The 18,114-nt window shown below is 38.0% G+C and overlaps 9 protein-coding genes across 9 annotated transcripts; 3 read left to right on the top strand and 6 right to left on the bottom strand.

Moving 5' to 3' along the window:
* Positions 1-1,038: 1,038 nt before the first annotated feature.
* On the top strand, positions 1,039-2,505 carry KLLA0_C02233g (uncharacterized protein; the record flags this gene model as incomplete). Its single annotated transcript, XM_452296.1, has 1 exon — positions 1,039-2,505. The coding sequence occupies one exon, from the start codon at positions 1,039-1,041 to the stop codon at positions 2,503-2,505; it is 1,467 nt and encodes a 488-aa protein (XP_452296.1).
* A 232-nt stretch (positions 2,506-2,737) lies between these two features.
* On the bottom strand, positions 2,738-4,438 carry SLP1 (Slp1p; the record flags this gene model as incomplete). Its single annotated transcript, XM_452295.1, has 1 exon — positions 2,738-4,438. One exon carries the CDS (start codon positions 4,436-4,438, stop codon positions 2,738-2,740), a length of 1,701 nt encoding a protein of 566 aa, XP_452295.1.
* Positions 4,439-4,726: 288 nt separating this feature from the next.
* On the bottom strand, positions 4,727-8,869 carry TAF2 (transcription initiation factor TFIID subunit TAF2; the record flags this gene model as incomplete). Its single annotated transcript, XM_452294.1, has 1 exon — positions 4,727-8,869. The coding sequence occupies one exon, from the start codon at positions 8,867-8,869 to the stop codon at positions 4,727-4,729; it is 4,143 nt and encodes a 1,380-aa protein (XP_452294.1).
* Positions 8,870-9,793: 924 nt separating this feature from the next.
* GOR1 (glyoxylate reductase) lies at positions 9,794-10,843 on the top strand (the record flags this gene model as incomplete). Its single annotated transcript, XM_452293.1, has 1 exon — positions 9,794-10,843. The coding sequence occupies one exon, from the start codon at positions 9,794-9,796 to the stop codon at positions 10,841-10,843; it is 1,050 nt and encodes a 349-aa protein (XP_452293.1).
* Positions 10,844-11,064: 221 nt separating this feature from the next.
* KLLA0_C02145g (uncharacterized protein) lies at positions 11,065-11,451 on the bottom strand (the record flags this gene model as incomplete). The annotated part of the gene is made up of 1 exon (XM_452292.1): positions 11,065-11,451. One exon carries the CDS (start codon positions 11,449-11,451, stop codon positions 11,065-11,067), a length of 387 nt encoding a protein of 128 aa, XP_452292.1.
* Positions 11,452-11,798: 347 nt separating this feature from the next.
* On the bottom strand, positions 11,799-13,478 carry BOR1 (Bor1p; the record flags this gene model as incomplete). Its single annotated transcript, XM_452291.1, has 1 exon — positions 11,799-13,478. The coding sequence occupies one exon, from the start codon at positions 13,476-13,478 to the stop codon at positions 11,799-11,801; it is 1,680 nt and encodes a 559-aa protein (XP_452291.1).
* A 583-nt stretch (positions 13,479-14,061) lies between these two features.
* On the bottom strand, positions 14,062-15,096 carry PER1 (Per1p; the record flags this gene model as incomplete). The annotated part of the gene is made up of 1 exon (XM_452290.1): positions 14,062-15,096. One exon carries the CDS (start codon positions 15,094-15,096, stop codon positions 14,062-14,064), a length of 1,035 nt encoding a protein of 344 aa, XP_452290.1.
* Positions 15,097-15,370: 274 nt separating this feature from the next.
* SPC25 (kinetochore-associated Ndc80 complex subunit SPC25) lies at positions 15,371-16,154 on the bottom strand (the record flags this gene model as incomplete). Its single annotated transcript, XM_452289.1, has 2 exons — positions 15,371-15,849; positions 15,950-16,154. 2 exons carry the CDS (start codon positions 16,152-16,154, stop codon positions 15,371-15,373), a joined length of 684 nt encoding a protein of 227 aa, XP_452289.1.
* Positions 16,155-16,654: 500 nt separating this feature from the next.
* ISC1 (inositol phosphosphingolipid phospholipase) lies at positions 16,655-18,007 on the top strand (the record flags this gene model as incomplete). Its single annotated transcript, XM_452288.1, has 1 exon — positions 16,655-18,007. One exon carries the CDS (start codon positions 16,655-16,657, stop codon positions 18,005-18,007), a length of 1,353 nt encoding a protein of 450 aa, XP_452288.1.
* Between the last annotated feature and the right edge of the window lie 107 nt (positions 18,008-18,114).

Below are 18,114 nucleotides of genomic sequence, written 5' to 3'. Positions count from 1 at the left end.
CCTGAAGGGAGAGGCGACCTACACTTGAACGGGACAATCACAGGTAGTTAGTTATTGTCTAGCTTAAAACAACACAGCTACCCGGACCTAGTAATAGTGATCACTACCATATATTTCCAAGACACACCATTAGTGCTAGATGTGGTGTCGTTTTTTATCGGCCAAACAACCAGCAGTAAAGTTAACAGTTGTTCTCCTTGTTTTCTACTAAGGTTAATAATTAAATTGATAATACCCGACAATAAGGGCTCTTTTTATTTCATCCTGAATATTTAATATAACCTTCTACACTAATATTTCATTATCTTGATCAAGCATCTTATTCAAATAGATATCTACAAGAGTTTACACCGAAACTCAAACTGAAATCAAAGCAAACACCCTGCAATTGACTATTAAATTGGGGTGCGGGAAGTGGCTTTAGGTGTGCATAGCTTTTAGCGCACAGCAGTATATTTTGTTTTAAATTTCTGGACCAAAATTACTCTCACTGTTCTCTTTTCCGCCTTTGTTCACTAGCCACCCTATTATCGTTTTACGCTCGATATTTCGACATAACATTTTCTTGCACGGGCTTTTCTCCATATCTTCAGACCGGGTTCTTCGAGGTTTAAAAGTGAAAGAAAAAAGTAATAGAGTTGTCGCAGGTCTTTCACGAGCAACTCACTTCAAAATTGAGCTAAACTCAAGAGAACCGCTGCTCTTACTTTTACAGGGTTCCCAAATCAAGGAGCAGGTACTGCTTCCATATATTGTTATACATTATTCATACCAATTTGAAGGAAAACTCTAAGCTGGTCAAACACCATCACGTTCAGGAAATAATATTTCAAACGCATCAGTCATAAAAAGAGAAGATATTCATTGATATATTCTGAGATTAGTTGACTTTTCTGAATTAATATACTTAGCATTCTTTTTGGCTTTGAGCATACGTTGATATTCGAAATATCTTATTCGCTCTTTTGAACATAATATCTGACCTTGTAATTATCGGCAAAAGTGCATTGGTAGAAATCACGGGCCGAAAGATATCAAATGTATTTAAACGACACAGGCATCCGTCGTTGTGGACCTCCAAGGCCTAGACCAAGATCTACACATCCATTGCTGGCTCAATTGGAATCTAGCGCTTGTGCTACCGCAATAAAGGACTATGAGAAGGAATTACTAGCGTATTTCCAAGAACTCCAAGAGTGCGATTTACCTAACCCAAAAATGATAGATAATCAACCTGAACTAGACTGGTACATGAGGCCTTACTTGTTAGACTTCCTTATTGATCTTCATGGCATTCTCAGATTATCTGAACCCGTTTTATTCTTGGCAATACAAATTATGGACAGATATTGTTCTAAAAGAATTGTCTTTCAGAAACATTACCAGCTTGTTACAACCACTTCCTTATGGATAGCGGCAAAATTTGAGGACAAAAAATCCAGGACGCCAACTTTAAACCAACTGATTTCAGCATGTTCTCACATTTATGATTCATACATGTTCATTCAAATGGAATCTCATATCCTGGAAACTTTACGCTGGAACATACGGACATGCTTTACAACTTTCGACGCCATTCAATTGTGCTTCAAGGATACCGATATAATATGGCCTACAGAAGACGTTTCTATGTTACAGATAGTTTCAATCTTTTTTGCAGAGTTATCATGTTATGACAAACACTACATGGCTTTCTCATCATCAGTTAAAGCTACTTCTGGTATCATTTTAGCTTCTGTCCTTCTAGGAGATAATTGTTTTCAAAAGCACATATCCACCTTGTTGCTGGACTTTCTAGACTTGAAATGTGAGAGTCTGGGTTTGACCGTGTGTCATCATAGTGTCGTTAGCTCTTGCAAGGAGAAAGACCCTTTTTCTATAATATGTGCACCACTATTAAGAGTGGACGAGAACACACATGTTGATATAAGAAGGTGCTGCTTACTATATCTGAATGATATTTTTAAACCCTTAACGGCAAATAAAGATCTACCCACGGCATTAATGAGCAAATATGATAAGATTTGTTTGCAAGACTATATCACCGCTTATACAAGTCAGAACATCGATAAATATCTCCATCTATGCAAATTAACACAGGCGCTTCTTAATCCAATTTATGATAGAACAAGATTACTCGAACAGATAAATATGGTCACTGATATAATGGTGGGCTTGGAGCTGTGCCAACAAGGCCCTATTCGTGATGAGCTTCCGCTAAAAATTTATCAGAGTGTTTTACTTCCGAGTTCTGATGAACTAAAGGAAGAGATTCTCAAAAATAACGAACTACATGGCTCAAGCCGTTCAGCGTCGTCTACGGAAATAACATCTCCTTGGACCCCTGCTTCGGTATTTTCAGCGAAAAGAAGTCTTTCTGATGCATCATCTATAGATAACGAATTAGATTTAGTGGACGTTCCAAGGGCTAAAGATGCCCGAGCACTCAGATTACCGACACCACTACGAAAGTGTGTATCTTCAGATTTTGCTCCGAACATTTAAAGAATATCTTACCTTACAATTTTGAATAGTCGATAGAAAACGTGTAAAATATATACGGTTAAATCAGTTCTCCTTTAACAAATGATATCCTTGAATTTGTCTATGACTAAGATCTTTGCTCTCATCTGTTCTGCGCATTCACATTTTGAGAACAATTTGACTCTAAAATCAAAGATCTCTCCAGAATTATAGGTATGCTATAAAAGCTATAGAACAATACAGACAGAACATATTATTTGGCAGGTATTACGATGCTGTCCTCATCTTCAAATTCAGAGTCGGAAGATATAGGTGAGTAATGAGCAGCTTCCGTGTACGGATGGCCTTTTGTTTCTGACACAGATCTTTTTATATTATTTTTGAGCTTTTGAAGTGAAGAGTTGTCGGTATACCAACCATCATCAACCATTTCTTCTTCAAAATAGGATTCTCTAGTCAGGGAAATATATATTATCGACGAAATTAGACCGAAAAGGATTAAATACATAACTCGAGCTTGGTGTTGATATGCATTTTCGAGTTCCTCAACTTTATTCGTCGTTGTTGAGATAAATTTATCCGTAGCCAATCTTTGTTCTTCAATAATTTTAATTGAACTTTCTCTAAGCTGCAAAGCGAATTGATTAAGGTTCTCCAGATTCGAGGTCATAGTTTCGTTGAATGCTTTAACCAATGCTTCAAATTGTTGACTATATGAATCTTCTAATTTATCGAAGGATTTCGATAATAATTTGCTTTGTTCCTCGATATAAAGAATAGACATAGTGCCGTTAGTTTCAAGACCTGAAAGCCGTTTCATAATATTCTTGAAGATTGATTCTTCGGTATTTATCGGGATAAATGAAGATGAATCTTTTGCTTGAGTGATATTTTCATTGTCCTTATAACCAGTGAAAAATTCATCAAAATTCATGTGCTTTAAGGATGCTAAACACTGATGGTTGATGTCTAGGTCAAAGTTTATTGACATGTTATTAGTTAAGAATGAACTTGGTATCATGCACTTTTCTTTTTCCTCCGCCAGTTTTTGCTCAATTGAGACCACTTCTTCGAGTTTCTCGCCTGCGTTTTGGACTTCCATTTTGAATTCATCAATCATTGCAATACCATGAGCCCTAATGAGAGTGATTGGGCAATAAAACTCCTCTCCGTAATGAGATAAAACTTCAACTCTCAAATATCTTGCCCAGATCATTGGGTTCGTAATTGTAAACTGTTGAGTATTACGAATATTCTCAGCTTCAAATTCTCCAAGAACCTTCCAGCCATTTTTTGGTACAGGGAATCGTTCTGCCACGGAGAATCTAACATTTTTGAACGTACTAGAAAAGAACTCAAAGTTAGCCATCACAATGCTTTCAATTAAGATATCCTCACATAACTCAACCACAAAAAACTTATTCGGAACGGAGCATGGGTTTAGAAGTGATTTGTCCTTGTTTTCGAAAAGAATAGAGACAGCTCCTTGTGCTTCTGAATTCGTTTTTATGATTGTTGCTGCGCAATCAACCGATGCATAGTTAAATTTATCCTTGTAGATTTTCCCTTCGGGCTCATCATCATTAAAAATCTCAAAGTCCATTTCTAGTTCGTCTCTTATAACATCACCGTTATTGTTATTATGAAATAATGAACGTTTTGGTCTCTCTTGTTGTGCTAATTTGTTTTGTCGCAGTTTCTCTTTATTCCACTCATTGAAAGATTTAAAGACTGAACTGTCTTTGCCTTGAGTAGCTAAAGGCACATTCCTTATGGTTGATGACATAGACACTTGTAAAGGTCTGCTTTTGTTTGAATTCTTCGTAGCTAAAGCCGTCGTGACTTTCAACGGTTTGGGTCTTTCAAATACATCAGTTGCAGATGAAAATAGTACACTATCTCCCTCACAATTCACCCCAAGAAATAGCACCAAAAGAAATACTAGATATCTCATGTATTATACTGGTTCATTGCTAGCTTAAACTAGGGTGCTATTCCATTTGTGTAACTCATCTGAGTATGTTGTTCGTCCAATGTTGGTTTAATAAAATGAATAAAGATACAGTTGACTGCATACTGCAAATAAAAAGACAAGATTATGTTACCCGGTATTATATTCAAAAACTCTGACTATTTCGGCATACGTCATACATAGACACAAATAATCCAAACGTTAAATATAAGTTAGCGAAGGTGTACATGCAGAATTCACAATATTTTATTATGTCTTACATTAATGTAATCATTTTTTGTTTGCCGGAACTTTCAATTTTATAGAAAGGGTTCTTCTATTTGATTTTAGTATCGATACGTTAGGGTTGTGCGGTAGTGATGAAATATGTACCGAATTTGTTTTAGTGGAAATCTTGAGGAATCTGATGGGCAACGTCCCTACTTTCGTCACAGTACCTTTAACAGATGATGGCTTCTTTTTTGCTTTTGCTGCTACAGCAGGCATACTTGGTTTGGAAGTTGACTTCTTCGGTATTGTAATTTTTATTGTGGTGGGTGGATGTTTTGGTTCCACAATTGCTGGTTTCAGTGGTGCAAGATGAACTTTGAGTATTCCTTCACGTTTTATGACTACAGTGTTGTTGCCGATATTCTTGCAAACGAGCTTTTTATCCCTTGGGACTGGCAAAATAACGTTGTATGCATCGTACAGTTGGTATATCACATTAGCTATATCGAAAAGCCTCTTCCGTTGATATACGTTTATCAATGGGGAATGCAGCACGTCCCACATTATCATTTTGAGAGGTTCATAATCCTTGAACTTTTGTCTTGTTAGCGTTATCATACCATTGATAGATGATCTCAACTGTTTTTCCCTTCTATGGGCAACTTCTTTGGTGAAATCTTCAACAACAATCGATGCTACTGTGGTGGGGTCAGTGGGGCATATCTCGTTCATCATGTAATCAATATCGTCTTCAATCTCAGATATGCTATTCTTAGAGGATATAAGATCAATTGCACCAGCGAAGGTATCAACTAACTTTGTCCTTATATATACATCAGGGTGGAAACAAAGCGTTTCGAAATAATACTTCAAAACTTCCTTATTCTTGATCCCTCCTATAACTAGCAAAATTTTGAGAGCCTGTAAAGCAATGTCTTGCAGTCCTTCTCTTGCGTGGCAGATTACAGGATGGTCAGTTGTTGGTTGGTCCAACATGGTTGAGCTTAGAAGTTCATTGTAATCTTCATAGTGATAAAGACCATGTACTGCCAATTTCAGTCGTTGTTTTTGGATTGTCTTAGTGGTCAAAAATTGATAAGAAGACATCCATTGATCTAGATTGTAAAATCTCTGGATTTCGTTCATAACTTCATCAATATACTTTGTATCGTTGATATCAGATATTGAACAGTCTACCAAAGATTCAAGTAATTCCGTGATATAAAAAGTGTCGCTGTAAATATTATCAGTGTTGTCATTGTACCGCACTACATCAAGCAAGAATTCCTTAACAAATGCAGGGCAAACACCCTCATCATTTTTCACTGAAGAAAGAAGTTTTGGGATTGCTTTCTGCAAGAAATATTTTGGATAGTCGGAAAAGTCATTGTTTTTGGGAATATTAGAGTCCTCGTAACAGAAAAGCTCCCTGAATATTTGAACCAGATGCCTTGGGCCTCCCTTGAATTCTTGCTGTTCTTCAGCTTTAATTGTAAATTTTGAAAGTGCTCTACAAGCAGCAAGACGGACACCATGAAAGTATTTTGGATCCATTGCTGTTCGAGTGAGAATGGAGGAATATATAAGGGAATTAGATGTGCCGTTCAAAATCACATCTTCAAAAAACCTGACACTTTCCACTTGCGCTTCCACGTCTCTATCTTGTTGTAACTGAGAGGCAAACATATAATCAGGTTGATTAATGTGCACTTTCGAAATCCACTCAAAATCGGAGTCTATTCTTATCCATTCGAAAGCCTCATTCTGCTGCTGTAAGTCATCGCCTTCTGAAGTTGTCATTGGGTCTGTTAAATTCCATTTATTACAGTCATCTTTGCTAACGAGTACATCCCCCATACAATTAATAAGCACTATATCTTCGTTGGCATTTTCCTCCTCCTGTGTATCCTCATTGATTTCCTCTTTCGCTTCCTTTGTCACTCTATTAACCTTCCTTCTTCTCTTTAACCTTTTATATTTAGTGTTATACTGAACATCCAATTTTGTAAATACATCCTTTAGTTCAACAATATGTTCATACGGAGTTCCGTCAGCTTCATGGATTCTGATTGTCATGGATCCGGTGAACACCTGAGTAGGAGATTTGTCTTGATCTTGCAAATATTCCATAGCACTAGAATTGAAATTTTCTTTTCCAACGATTTTACCTAATCCTAATTCCTGCATCTGAACTTGTCTGATGCCCATTTCAACTGCCATTCTCTTTTTGTTAAATCTTTGCGTTATGCGGAATATTGGAACACCGGATCCGTATACCCATTGCTTGAAGAAAGTTTCGAGTCTATTTTTGTTCACACGTTCACACACTCTCTGAAAATGGGTACTAGACAATGAGTTATTGGTCAATTCCCCTGACATAGCTTGTAAGTATATTTTGGGCAATACTCGGGACATACCGAATGACCTTTCTGTTTTTGTCATTCTTCTATCGAGAATAAAAAGCACCATTGGAGCCTTTAATTTTATAAAATTAATTTCCTTTGATAGAGTTGATATAGGTAAAGAAGCAGAATCAAAAGTAGTTCCGATTGGCTGTTTTTCCCAATCCTGTTCAACTATGGCTTCCGATGCCATTTTGATCCTGAATTTGTACTCATTGACACCCATGAGCTTTCGTATTAATTGTAATACCATGTATCCCGCCATGCCAACAACGCACCATAAATCATTCAATTCTAGAGGAGTGATGTTAACGCCAGACCATTGGTTTGCTAAACCCCATGCAAGTGTGTTGGTTGTAGGATAAATTAAGTCTATAATTTCTGGAGGATATAGCATTCTGGAATTATAAAAGGTGGCGCTTGTGAAATCCATCAGGTCAGTCGTTAAAGTTGGTAAAAACAGCAAAGAGTACGAGGTAAAAGGATATGAACCAAACTCTTTAGAATAGAAATCCATAATTTCCTGGCAAACAAGAGTAGAATTGAGGATAGTTTTTTCGTTCAAATCGACAGTTGGCAATGTGTAAACAAATATAGGAATTTCATCACGAGGCTCATCAGCTAACACTTGCTCCTGTTGCGGTATTTTAAATTCATCCATCTCTTCATCTTCATCGGCCTGTAAGATTGAAGGTAGTTCTATAGTCTGGAAGGCACCGATAGCCCAACCGATGTGGTGTGGGGCCACGGGAGTGAATATCTGGAAGGAAACTGTCTTCTTTGCCATATCCATTGGATGGGCAGTTACCTTTCTCGTTGCCATTTCAGAACATACGACCACGATTTCTCTATTCAGATCTTCGTTTTGGATAGTCCCATCCTCATCCTCATCATCCTCTTCCTCTTCATCTTCGTCATCTTCATCATCGTCTTCCTCCTTCATATGTTCATCATTCGCATTCAAATTGGATCTCCTATCTCTTGCAGTCCTCTTTCGTAGGTTTCTTGCACCAACAACTTTAGTGGTTCCTATGTCCCGCACCCTCTTAGGTACTGATATTTCTAAATCCCATGTGCATTTCTCATCCAAGGAGTCTATGCATGGTAACCAATGTGATACAGAACTATTTAGTTCTGAGTTTGTTGTATAAGCATTCCAAAGATGAGGTTCAGGGGATATGGTATCAAAGCAAACACCTGTGTGTGGATGGTCCAATTCGTAGTCTACCCGTAAAGTCAACGGGGTATATATTGTGTCGTTAGGGAAAGTGCTCGGGGTGTTTCTTAACGAGGGAGTTATACCGGAAGTACCAGCAGCGGTTCCTAAGTACGCAGATAGGGTGTTTACGTCATGCGGCAGAATCTTCACAGAGGAGGGCACTTTAACTAATAGCTGCGATTTGGATGAACCTTCAGGATTATGGTTAAACTCTGAAAATTTCTTTCTTAATAGATGGCTCTGTTCTATGCCGTTACAGTTGTAGAGTATATCATCCTCAGAATTATTCAAGTAAGAGTCTGACAGTTTTTTGTAAGGATCATCATGCACAAAATTATCCAACCGTCTGTTCTCAAAGATGATATCCTTTATTCTCATATTCTTACAATCCAAAGCTATATATTCGAGATTAGGGGTCAATGGCATAATAATCATCTCAGTAGTACCCACTATACAGTTCTTCGAAAGGTCCACATCTATCTGTACTCTCTGATGGGCAACCTTGAATTGTGGTCCAAATTGTTGTTCCACTACTGGGTACGCCGAACCTGGTGTCTTAGGTGTCGATTTCATTTGTACCATATTCTGTGTTTGAAATTCAAAGTACAGAAGTACCGCAAATAGAATCGTAGTTTAGTGCTTAAGTTTCAACGTCTGATCAATTCCGTCTGGTGCCTCTATCTATATCACGTTTCGAAGCATCTCTAAGTATACCTTCAATATCAATTCAACGTATATAATAATAATATCATATACAGATGCATATATATTATTCAAATTTCAAGATTTTGTTTGTTTGAATATTGACCATGCGAGAAATTTATCCGGGTAATGCGGGTTAGGATGACAAGGCATCAGCGGCGGTTGAACATTCATTCATTCATTCCACCTTGAACCACGTGATTGTCTTTCTCTTTGGAAAGCTGTTAATACCTGGCGACACTCTCTCTACCCACTCTTCAGGTAAAAATGGCATGTGGTTGGAATAGGAAAAACGGGAATTTTGCCCGTATCTCGAAACCACGGTACCGTGTTAGGGGCGATTGACACAGCAATCCATTTCTCTTCGCATTACATGATCCATAAGTGAAGTGTTATGGGTTGCAGTATAGCATGCTTAGTTTATCAGATGATGGAAGCTCCGGGTGGTCACAAGATGAAAGGATGTATTAACCGGAATTTTTTGAATGTCTTCTGTCTATCTCTCTATCTATCTATCTATCTGTTTCTTGTTTGTAATCATTAAAAACGCTGCATGGGTATCTTCTTACGAGTTTTTGCAACGCAATCAGGAAAAACCACTACCGAACATCAAAACCTTTATAAGGTTACAGCAATTGCAAAGGCGACGGTATCGACTTGACACTTCAATTGCACCTTTATAGTATATAGTAGGGGAGGTATTACCATTAAATTATATCTTCGCTATTCGTAAAGTCTATACCAATTTCTTTCTGAAGGTCACTGAAGAGATCGGATAGGTTGATAAGACAGCATCAAGTGAAGATGTCAAAGCCAGTTGTTTTAAGATTAGGTCAGGTTAAGTACGCTCAAAAGGCATGGGAAGAGCTTTCAAAGATTGCACAAGTTATTCCAATTGACCCATCCCTCACAAGAGCTCAATTCTTAGATCAATGTCAGGATCCGGAATCACCAATTTCTAAGGCTCAAATCTTAACCAGAACGTTCCCAAGTGTTAAGAACACTGGAAGATTTGATGCTGAATTGGCTAAGGCATTGCCGGAATCCGTTGTTGCTATTTGTCACAATGGTGCCGGTTACGATCAAATTGACCCTACGCCATTTGGTCAACGTCACATCCAAATTTCCAACGTTCCAGAGTTGGTCAACAATTCTACTGCCGATACTCACGTTTTCCTATTGCTAGGCGCATTAAGAAACTTCGAGTACGGTCATCGTTTGATGGAAGAAGGTAAATGGCCATCCGGTGGCGCTGCCGCTGGTGCACCAGTTGGTCACGACCCCGAGGGTAAAGTTGTTGGTGTCTTGGGTCTAGGAGGTATTGGCCGTGCCATTATTGAGAGGTTGAAGCCATTTGGTTTCAAGAAGTTCATCTATCACAACAGAAATAGATTATCCAGTGATTTGGAGAACGGTTGTGAATACGTTTCCTTTGAAGAGTTGTTGTCTCAATCTGATGTTATTTCCATTAATATTCCATTGAACGCAGCCACCAGACACATGATAGACAAAGAAGCCATCTCAAAAATGAAGGATGGTGTTGTTATCGTTAACACTGCTCGTGGTGCTGTTATCGACGAACCTGCTTTGATTTCTGCTTTGAAGTCAGGTAAAGTGAGATCTGCTGGTTTGGATGTCTATGAAAATGAACCACAAGTGCCACAAGAGTTATTGGATTTGCCAAACTTCATTGGTGTGCCACACATGGGTACTCACACCGTTGAAACCATTCAAAAGATGGAAGAATTCGTTGTTGAAAACGTTAAATCCGTTATCAACACTGGCAAGGTTTTGACCGTTATCCCTGAATTGAAGAAGGAAGGTTGGATCAACGAAGCTAAGCCATTGGTATAGAAACCATATGTAAAGCAGATAACACACTCCTCTAACATTAGATTAAAGTATTTTTATTTCATTCATCTCGATTATACACTATACACTATTTAAGGTTTATTATTATCAGACGAATTAATACATTGTTTAATAAGAAATATAAAAGAAGCACGTTGTTATACAATACATTTTACCATGGAGATATGTACTAAGTATTCACCTGAGACTGAAGTGTTATTGTTTCAGACTTGTACATGATCATAAGATATTCCATCAACCTTTTTGCTATATGAACTTGTTTTGCCAAAAGCCGAACGTATCCTCTTAGTCAAACATTCTGCATAAATCGATACTGATAAAATCCATATAGCTAAGATGATAACAATTATCACGAAGTAGATAGTGAAATATTCGTAGATATGTCCTCGAATAATTTCCTTTAATGAGACTTCCGTTACACGCTTGTTAAGAGCAAACATATAGTTGAAATAACCAAGCCCATACTTTTCAATGGGTTTGTAGCCACCATCGTCTGTGAAAGTTTTTATATCTAGCACGATTTGTGAGTTGCCGGTGTCAGCATAAGCATGCTCTCGCAGTAAAGCGGCATCGACTGGTGGGGGGAGCATTGTATATCGTTGAAACTAAAATCCTTTGGAAACAAAATTAGTCTATCCAAATCTCCGTTAGTCTTAAGTAAAAGTGTTATCTAGTGAACAGCGGAAAATCTTGACCAGTTTTGGTTCAGTGTAAAAAAAATAAGTTGAATATCTTGTGCATCTTTCAAGCTTCTCAATGATTGTGTAAATTGTTTGTTTTCATCCAAAATTCATGTTGATAATATTGACGGCCAAAATAGTAATCATGAAAATAATTCTGAAAAACTATCAACGAAAGGTGTCAGCGAACGATAAGAATAAGTCACGTGCGCAAGTTTTACAATTGTAATCTATTTAGACGTGAGTATGTATTGTCGTTAGATGAGATTTCGAGGTAGGATGTTCTTCAAGGTAAATTCTTCAGACACCGGTTCATCCAATATGGCAAGGTCTTTGTCTGGGAAGATTTTGGGGAAAAACAATGATAAAATGACGGTGAGTAACAACACGATAGGAAAACCAATCGCACCTTTTGTGTTTGTTATTGCGAATTCAGCAACGAATCCAACTAAACTGAGTGATATAAATAGTAATAAACTCTTGGTTGAGACAGTGTTCAAAGTACTATCCTTGCTTTTCTTTTTAGGATCTGTGAATACAAACCATATTCGGTGAACAATTGTATTTGAGACAAGACCCTGAATTCCCATTATGAAGAACAAGCCTGAGAGTACCGCCTGCGGAATGAGGCCTAAGCATATTAAGAACGGTCTTGTCATTGTTCCTAAGATCATGAGTCCCTGTACAGTATTTGTGAATCTCTGCTCCGCGCATCGTATCACATTACCATCGTCATCACGGACTAGCAAGGATTGTGTGTGTAGTGGAGCCTGAGGTATTAGACCGTTTGGTGCAGGGATACCAAGCACGCCCGCTATACCGGTTGTAATTCCAAGAAGAGCAAAATCGTAATGGAAAGTAGAGGCTTTCCTCAATTTGTACTCTTTCCGTTGCGCCATCAATGAGGAAACGTTGTGGTCAAAATAAAACAAGATTGTTAAAACTATTCCGAATGGTAACGCTAGAAAAACATCACCTACTGATATATCTTGGTACGCTAACCACGTTTGGCGCGAGTCTCCGTGTCTTGTTGGAGCAAATGCTTTGGTTATCGGTAGTTTTTGAAATGATACGGAATCTAATAATCCTCCAAAGTGAATAAAACCTGACCAAAATACAACTGATAGAGCAGTTGAATAGTCAGATATTAGTGTTCTCATTGTATAAGTTAACAATGGAGTTAACTGGAAAAATTTGAATGCTAGACCAAAAATCGCCATCAATAGTGCAACCATAATAGATGAATAACCGCTGGCTAGATTGAAATCGCTGTTCTCGTCGACAAATTGTCTGGTAAGGATTTGAATACCCTTCTGAATATAAACAACGTTAATAAATAACCCAAAAATATCACAGGGAAACGTAGTGACATATTGCAAGAGACAAACTGAATTCACAATCACTAAAAGAAAATGTGTGATCATAGACCAGATGCAAATCCAAAACATGAACCCGAAGTAGTCGATATTTAATGGCATTATTATTTCGTATACTGTGTAATTGAAAATGCTAATAGGACCAGTGACCCCTACAATACATAGTGGTTGTCCACCAATGATACCAAATACTAATCCAGCTATTGCACTTGACAATAGGACTTCATTAACACCATATGAGTTGTCTGTTCTATCAAACATGTCCTGAGCGAAAGCAAGTGCAGGAAGTAAATTGTTGAAATATGTCTCCAAAACGGACGGTATGACCCTATAGTCCCACGAGTCTTTCCAATCAGAAGGGTATTGCGGTACCTTATCTTTAATATCATGAATCAACCCCGCACATAATGGTGGGAATCTCTTTCTTGGCTTCTCGATTGACTGTATTTCGACATCTGAGTCTTTTGATTTCTGAGAAGCAATATCCAGATTTGTTATTCGGAAATGTTCCCCCTGGGAGCTCGAGGAGTGCAGTGCCGGATCCCTATGATGAAGCAACATCCCTTATTTTATTGATGTTAGTAGGCTTCTTTTACTTCCGACGTTTGAAGGGAACAATATATCCGTAAGGCTTATAGTTCATACTGCACATAATTTTTAGATTGTCATTTTAAGCTTGGCATAAATATGTTAGGAAATAGGAAAATATTTGAGCTTCTAAAACGACTCTTAACTGTCTATTCCCAGAATCAATCCGGAGAACTATTTGATTACTAAGTTTAAATGCTTCTAGACAAGTTTCAACTGCCCATGAGGGGGGGCATACCAATGTGCAAGTCCAAGTTTTCTAGTCATCTCTTTCATTTTTCTAATTTTTGATAGCAAAATTAGGATGCTGAGCTCTCTAATGCGGTAGTAGGTGTGCCTGACGGCCAGTTATAGCCGGGCCACGTTCCTTCAGGTGTATAGTTTGATGCATGTTTTATTTTTTGGAAATGTTCGACTTTTTGGGGTCAAAGAGCTCAATATTTCGATATTCCGTCATTATCAAGCCAAGTATACACAATTCTATGTTAGTATTTATACATTGCTTTGTTTATGCAAAGCGATTGAGGTTATATGAAGAAGCAGCCAAGAAACTCATTCATACGTTTTTGATATTTGTTGATGTTCTCGATCCAAGGACATGGTAATCCTTCAAAAAGAATTCATAGAGATAGAACGAGGGTACAATGGTCAGTGCATGCCATATGGCATGTGAATCAATCTGCCAACGGTAGCTGAAAAAATCAAATAATTCGCTTGACATTGCAACACCAGTGAATACAACAAGCAAGACCGGTACGACAGAGAGATCATGAACCAAATCGGGCCTTATTGAAGAGAACGTCCGATAATTCAAAATTGCCAACGTTATCAATAAAATGTACTGCAGGAGGCCAAAGAATATATTAAATCTCATGTTATAGGCGTACGACCAATTCAAGTACAAACGTAAAAGATGCCCCACGAATATTGTAAACACACTAAGGGAAAAAAGTGCGCCGACACGAGGGTGTAAATCGAGTCTAGCGACTCTATAAAATACTCCATGGAATCCACTCAAAACGGTGGCACCTGCGAATACGTAATCCAGTTTCTCTGTGATGATTAAATCCCTAGTGTGGAAAATAGAACTGCATATCCATGCTATCATTCCGGCCATTGATATGAATATGTAGTTCAGGATTAGTACCCTTCTTTGGCTTGTCTTTTGAAGTTTCGCAAGAGACTTTCTAGCTAATTTGAACCCTCTATAATGAGGAACGAAATTGCAAATGGAAAAAATTGTGGAGTAAAATTCCTGCATTCCAAGAACTCTTTTGAATGGCCATTTTCCATGGAACTGGTAGATGTCCTCGTTCCTTTCCTCTCTATCTAAAGTTATTTTCTGTTGACATTGATAATCACAATCACTGGTGCAATCCCATAGTAAAGCCTTATACACTAATGCTGGTTCAGAAAATTGCTCATTGATGAAGGGATTAAACGAATCTTCTTCAAACCGATCTGTACAATGACGCACCACTTCACAGGCCCTAACACAGTCCGAAAATTCCGGTAGTCTATCTCCTGGCGATGCTAGTGAGACATACACGAAAAATGACAGACAAGCTAACCTCTTAGTTGCATTAAGCATTCCACGTTCTTCCCACTCTCCTCAAGAGGATCTATTAATACAAAACGATAATCGTATACTGAATAAAAACGACCAGTTTGATCTTAACTATATTGCCTATGAAGGTGTTTTTGTCTCTGCCAACAAAACACCATACAATTTAGCGTGTTTGTTGAACTTCAGCTGAATGATATCTCATAATATTGAATTGATCTCGGGAGGATAAACGACGGGAAAGGGAGCAGTTTCAAGTCACGTGTCAGTATCCGGGTATCATTTTTTAGTGCTTCTAGGCTTAAGTTGCTTCAGTTAAGGCACTCAAATGTGAGCGTGCAGCCTTGAGAAAGCTTCGAAGGTCATCGGTAGCTGCTAAATTGTTTAGTAAGTCATTCTTTATAATCTGAGGCAATTTAGGATTCGAATCTGTAATTTTATAAGTATCTTGAGACACATCAAGAGTAATCGACAATTGTGGACTGACGTCAACGGTCCTTGAAGTGAAATGGAACGTAATGGCATCCTGAGCATTTGCAGATATATGAAGACCAAGTAGTGTCTCAAATAATGCTACTTCATTCGTATCTTTACTGCTTTGTAACAATCGCGATTGTTTCTCTCTCTCGAGATCTTTAGTCTGTTCCTTTAGCAAGATATCTAGTTTATCAAGTTCTTTATGTAAAAACTCTCGTTCACCGATAAGTTTATCTCGTTTTGTTAGAAAGGCTTTACTTTGCGCATTCACTTCACTTACTTCACGTTGTGATGATTCAAATTCTGTAAAAGTTCAAATTGACGTTTGTTAGTATTACGAAATCTTCAAGGCGGTGCAATTCCCTGGTTACAATTTTCAGTACATTGTGGAACTTAAACATACCTTCTTCTAGGGAAATTTGGTGTTCTTCCAGTTGTCGTAGTTTATCCTTTAGTGCCTCAATCTTCTTTATCTTTTCCGATTCACTATTCCAGTACGTTTCACTCTTCGTAGCTAGATCTTGGTTATTCTTAATTAAAAATTGATGGATCTTCGATTGGAAGTCGTCCATCTTCAGCTTCAATTCATTGAAATCATCGATGCCCATTTTTCCGAATTGAGTCAGCTTGCTCAACCAGCTTCTTACAGAAAAATACTACGTGCTAAACACAGATTTTTCGTTCCCCTTACTCTTCACGCTGATTTTTGTATTTTTGTTCATCCAGTAGTTTGCACAGTCAAGGATGTTTGTTTGTTTATATTATTCTCATTCTAAAAGAAATTCAATTTCAACAAATGCATGCAAAACTTGCAATGACTAGAAGGACACCAAACCTTTAACTGACACTTAGTGGCAAACAAAGGTATTCTTTCACGAGGGGATTCATAGACACCACACAATTTTCTGGAATAGTTTGTTTTATTTGATACATTTAGCATTGGCCAATAGTTCTTCTTTAACTATAGTGACTCGAGCGGCTAGAGAGATATATATTATATCCTCCATAGTGTTCCACATTTACAATTTGCCAAAGGCGGTAGATTGAACTCAGCTTCAAAGTGACGGTGGAAAGTTTAAAAAGTTCTGCAGAAGTTGCAGTGACTGTAATGACGGATTCGTTCAACGGACAAGCGATCGACCCGGGCAGGATTCGTTTTCTCACGTTCAACACCTGGGGATTAAAATACATCGCAAGATTTAGGAAACAAAGGTTAACAGCGTTAGCAGAAAGATTAGCCGGTAATTTGGATGCAGGAAATTTTTGGGATCAGAATCCGAATGATACTAAAGAACAATACGATGTTGTTGCATTGCAAGAAGTTTGGTGTGATGAGGATTGGAATTACATAGTAGAGAGATGCAAACACAGGTATCCATACTACAGAAGATTTAAATCAGGAATGATTAGCGGGCCTGGATTAGCAATACTATCGAAGATACCTATTGAGTCCACATTTTTGTATAGGTTTCCTATCAACGGCAGACCCAGCGCTTTTTGGCGAGGTGACTGGTACGTGGGGAAATCTATTAGTGTCACACTTTTGAAAAGAACATCACCTGAATATCCACCATTAGCTATTTTGAATAGTCACATGCATGCGCCTTATGCTTTGACTGGTGATGCAGCATACGAGTGCCATAGAGCATGTCAATCGTGGGATTTTAGTAAATTGGTCAAGCTATATAAGAAGGCTGGCTACTCTGTTGTTGTGGTAGGTGACTTGAATTCAAGACCAGGATCATTGCCACATAAATTTTTAACAATTGAGGCCGGTCAAGTAGATTCATGGGAACAAAAGTTTGGAGTTCAAGATTTGAAAGATATAGCTGCATTATCGCCAGCTAACCAAATCACATATGGCGGAACTACATGTGATTCTACTTTAAATACTTGGAGAGCAAGCAGAGGTGCACATGAAGCATGTCGTCTAGACTATGCATTGATAGATTCAAACACACTTCACACATTGGATGCAAAAGTTACATTCACAGAAACTATTCCAAATATAGGAAGCTTTAGTGATCATTTCGCATACAGTATTCTACTACAGTTAAAAGATCTCACACAAACGGACCAGAAACCTCATATACTCCAGGAAACGGATCACTCAATGGCTAAGGAACAGGCGTTAGAGAGAATTCAAATGTATGATGATCTATTGCTATGCATTGATAACTATATGGCGACGGCCAAATGGCAGAAATTATGGCGTGGAACCCATTTTTGGGTATCCATTTTCTTCATTATCGCATCCATGGTGGTGACAACTTTCACATCAAATATAGCAGGTTGGTCTTCAATTTTCTGGATCCTGTTCTCTGTAGCCCTTACAGCATCAGGATTAATCGATGGTTTAATATCGCTCTTGTTTGGTAACAAAGAAATACGTGCTTTACAGGAAGTATACGAAGAAGTCTCAGATGCAAAACGTTTCCTATCAAGTAGTGTAAATAATTGATAAATTCCTCTTTTTAATTTCAATATAATAATTTGTTTAATGGCTTTCAGCAACAGCTGTTCGCATTGATTTTTGTGTTCTACTAAATCATAGTGCTAAACATTGTC

Source organism: Kluyveromyces lactis, assembly GCF_000002515.2.
Source record: "Kluyveromyces lactis strain NRRL Y-1140 chromosome C complete sequence".
Classification (NCBI taxonomy): Eukaryota; Fungi; Ascomycota; class Saccharomycetes; order Saccharomycetales; family Saccharomycetaceae; genus Kluyveromyces; species Kluyveromyces lactis.
Note: the sequence above shows the minus strand (reverse complement) of the source record. Positions and strands in the feature narration are given on the sequence as shown.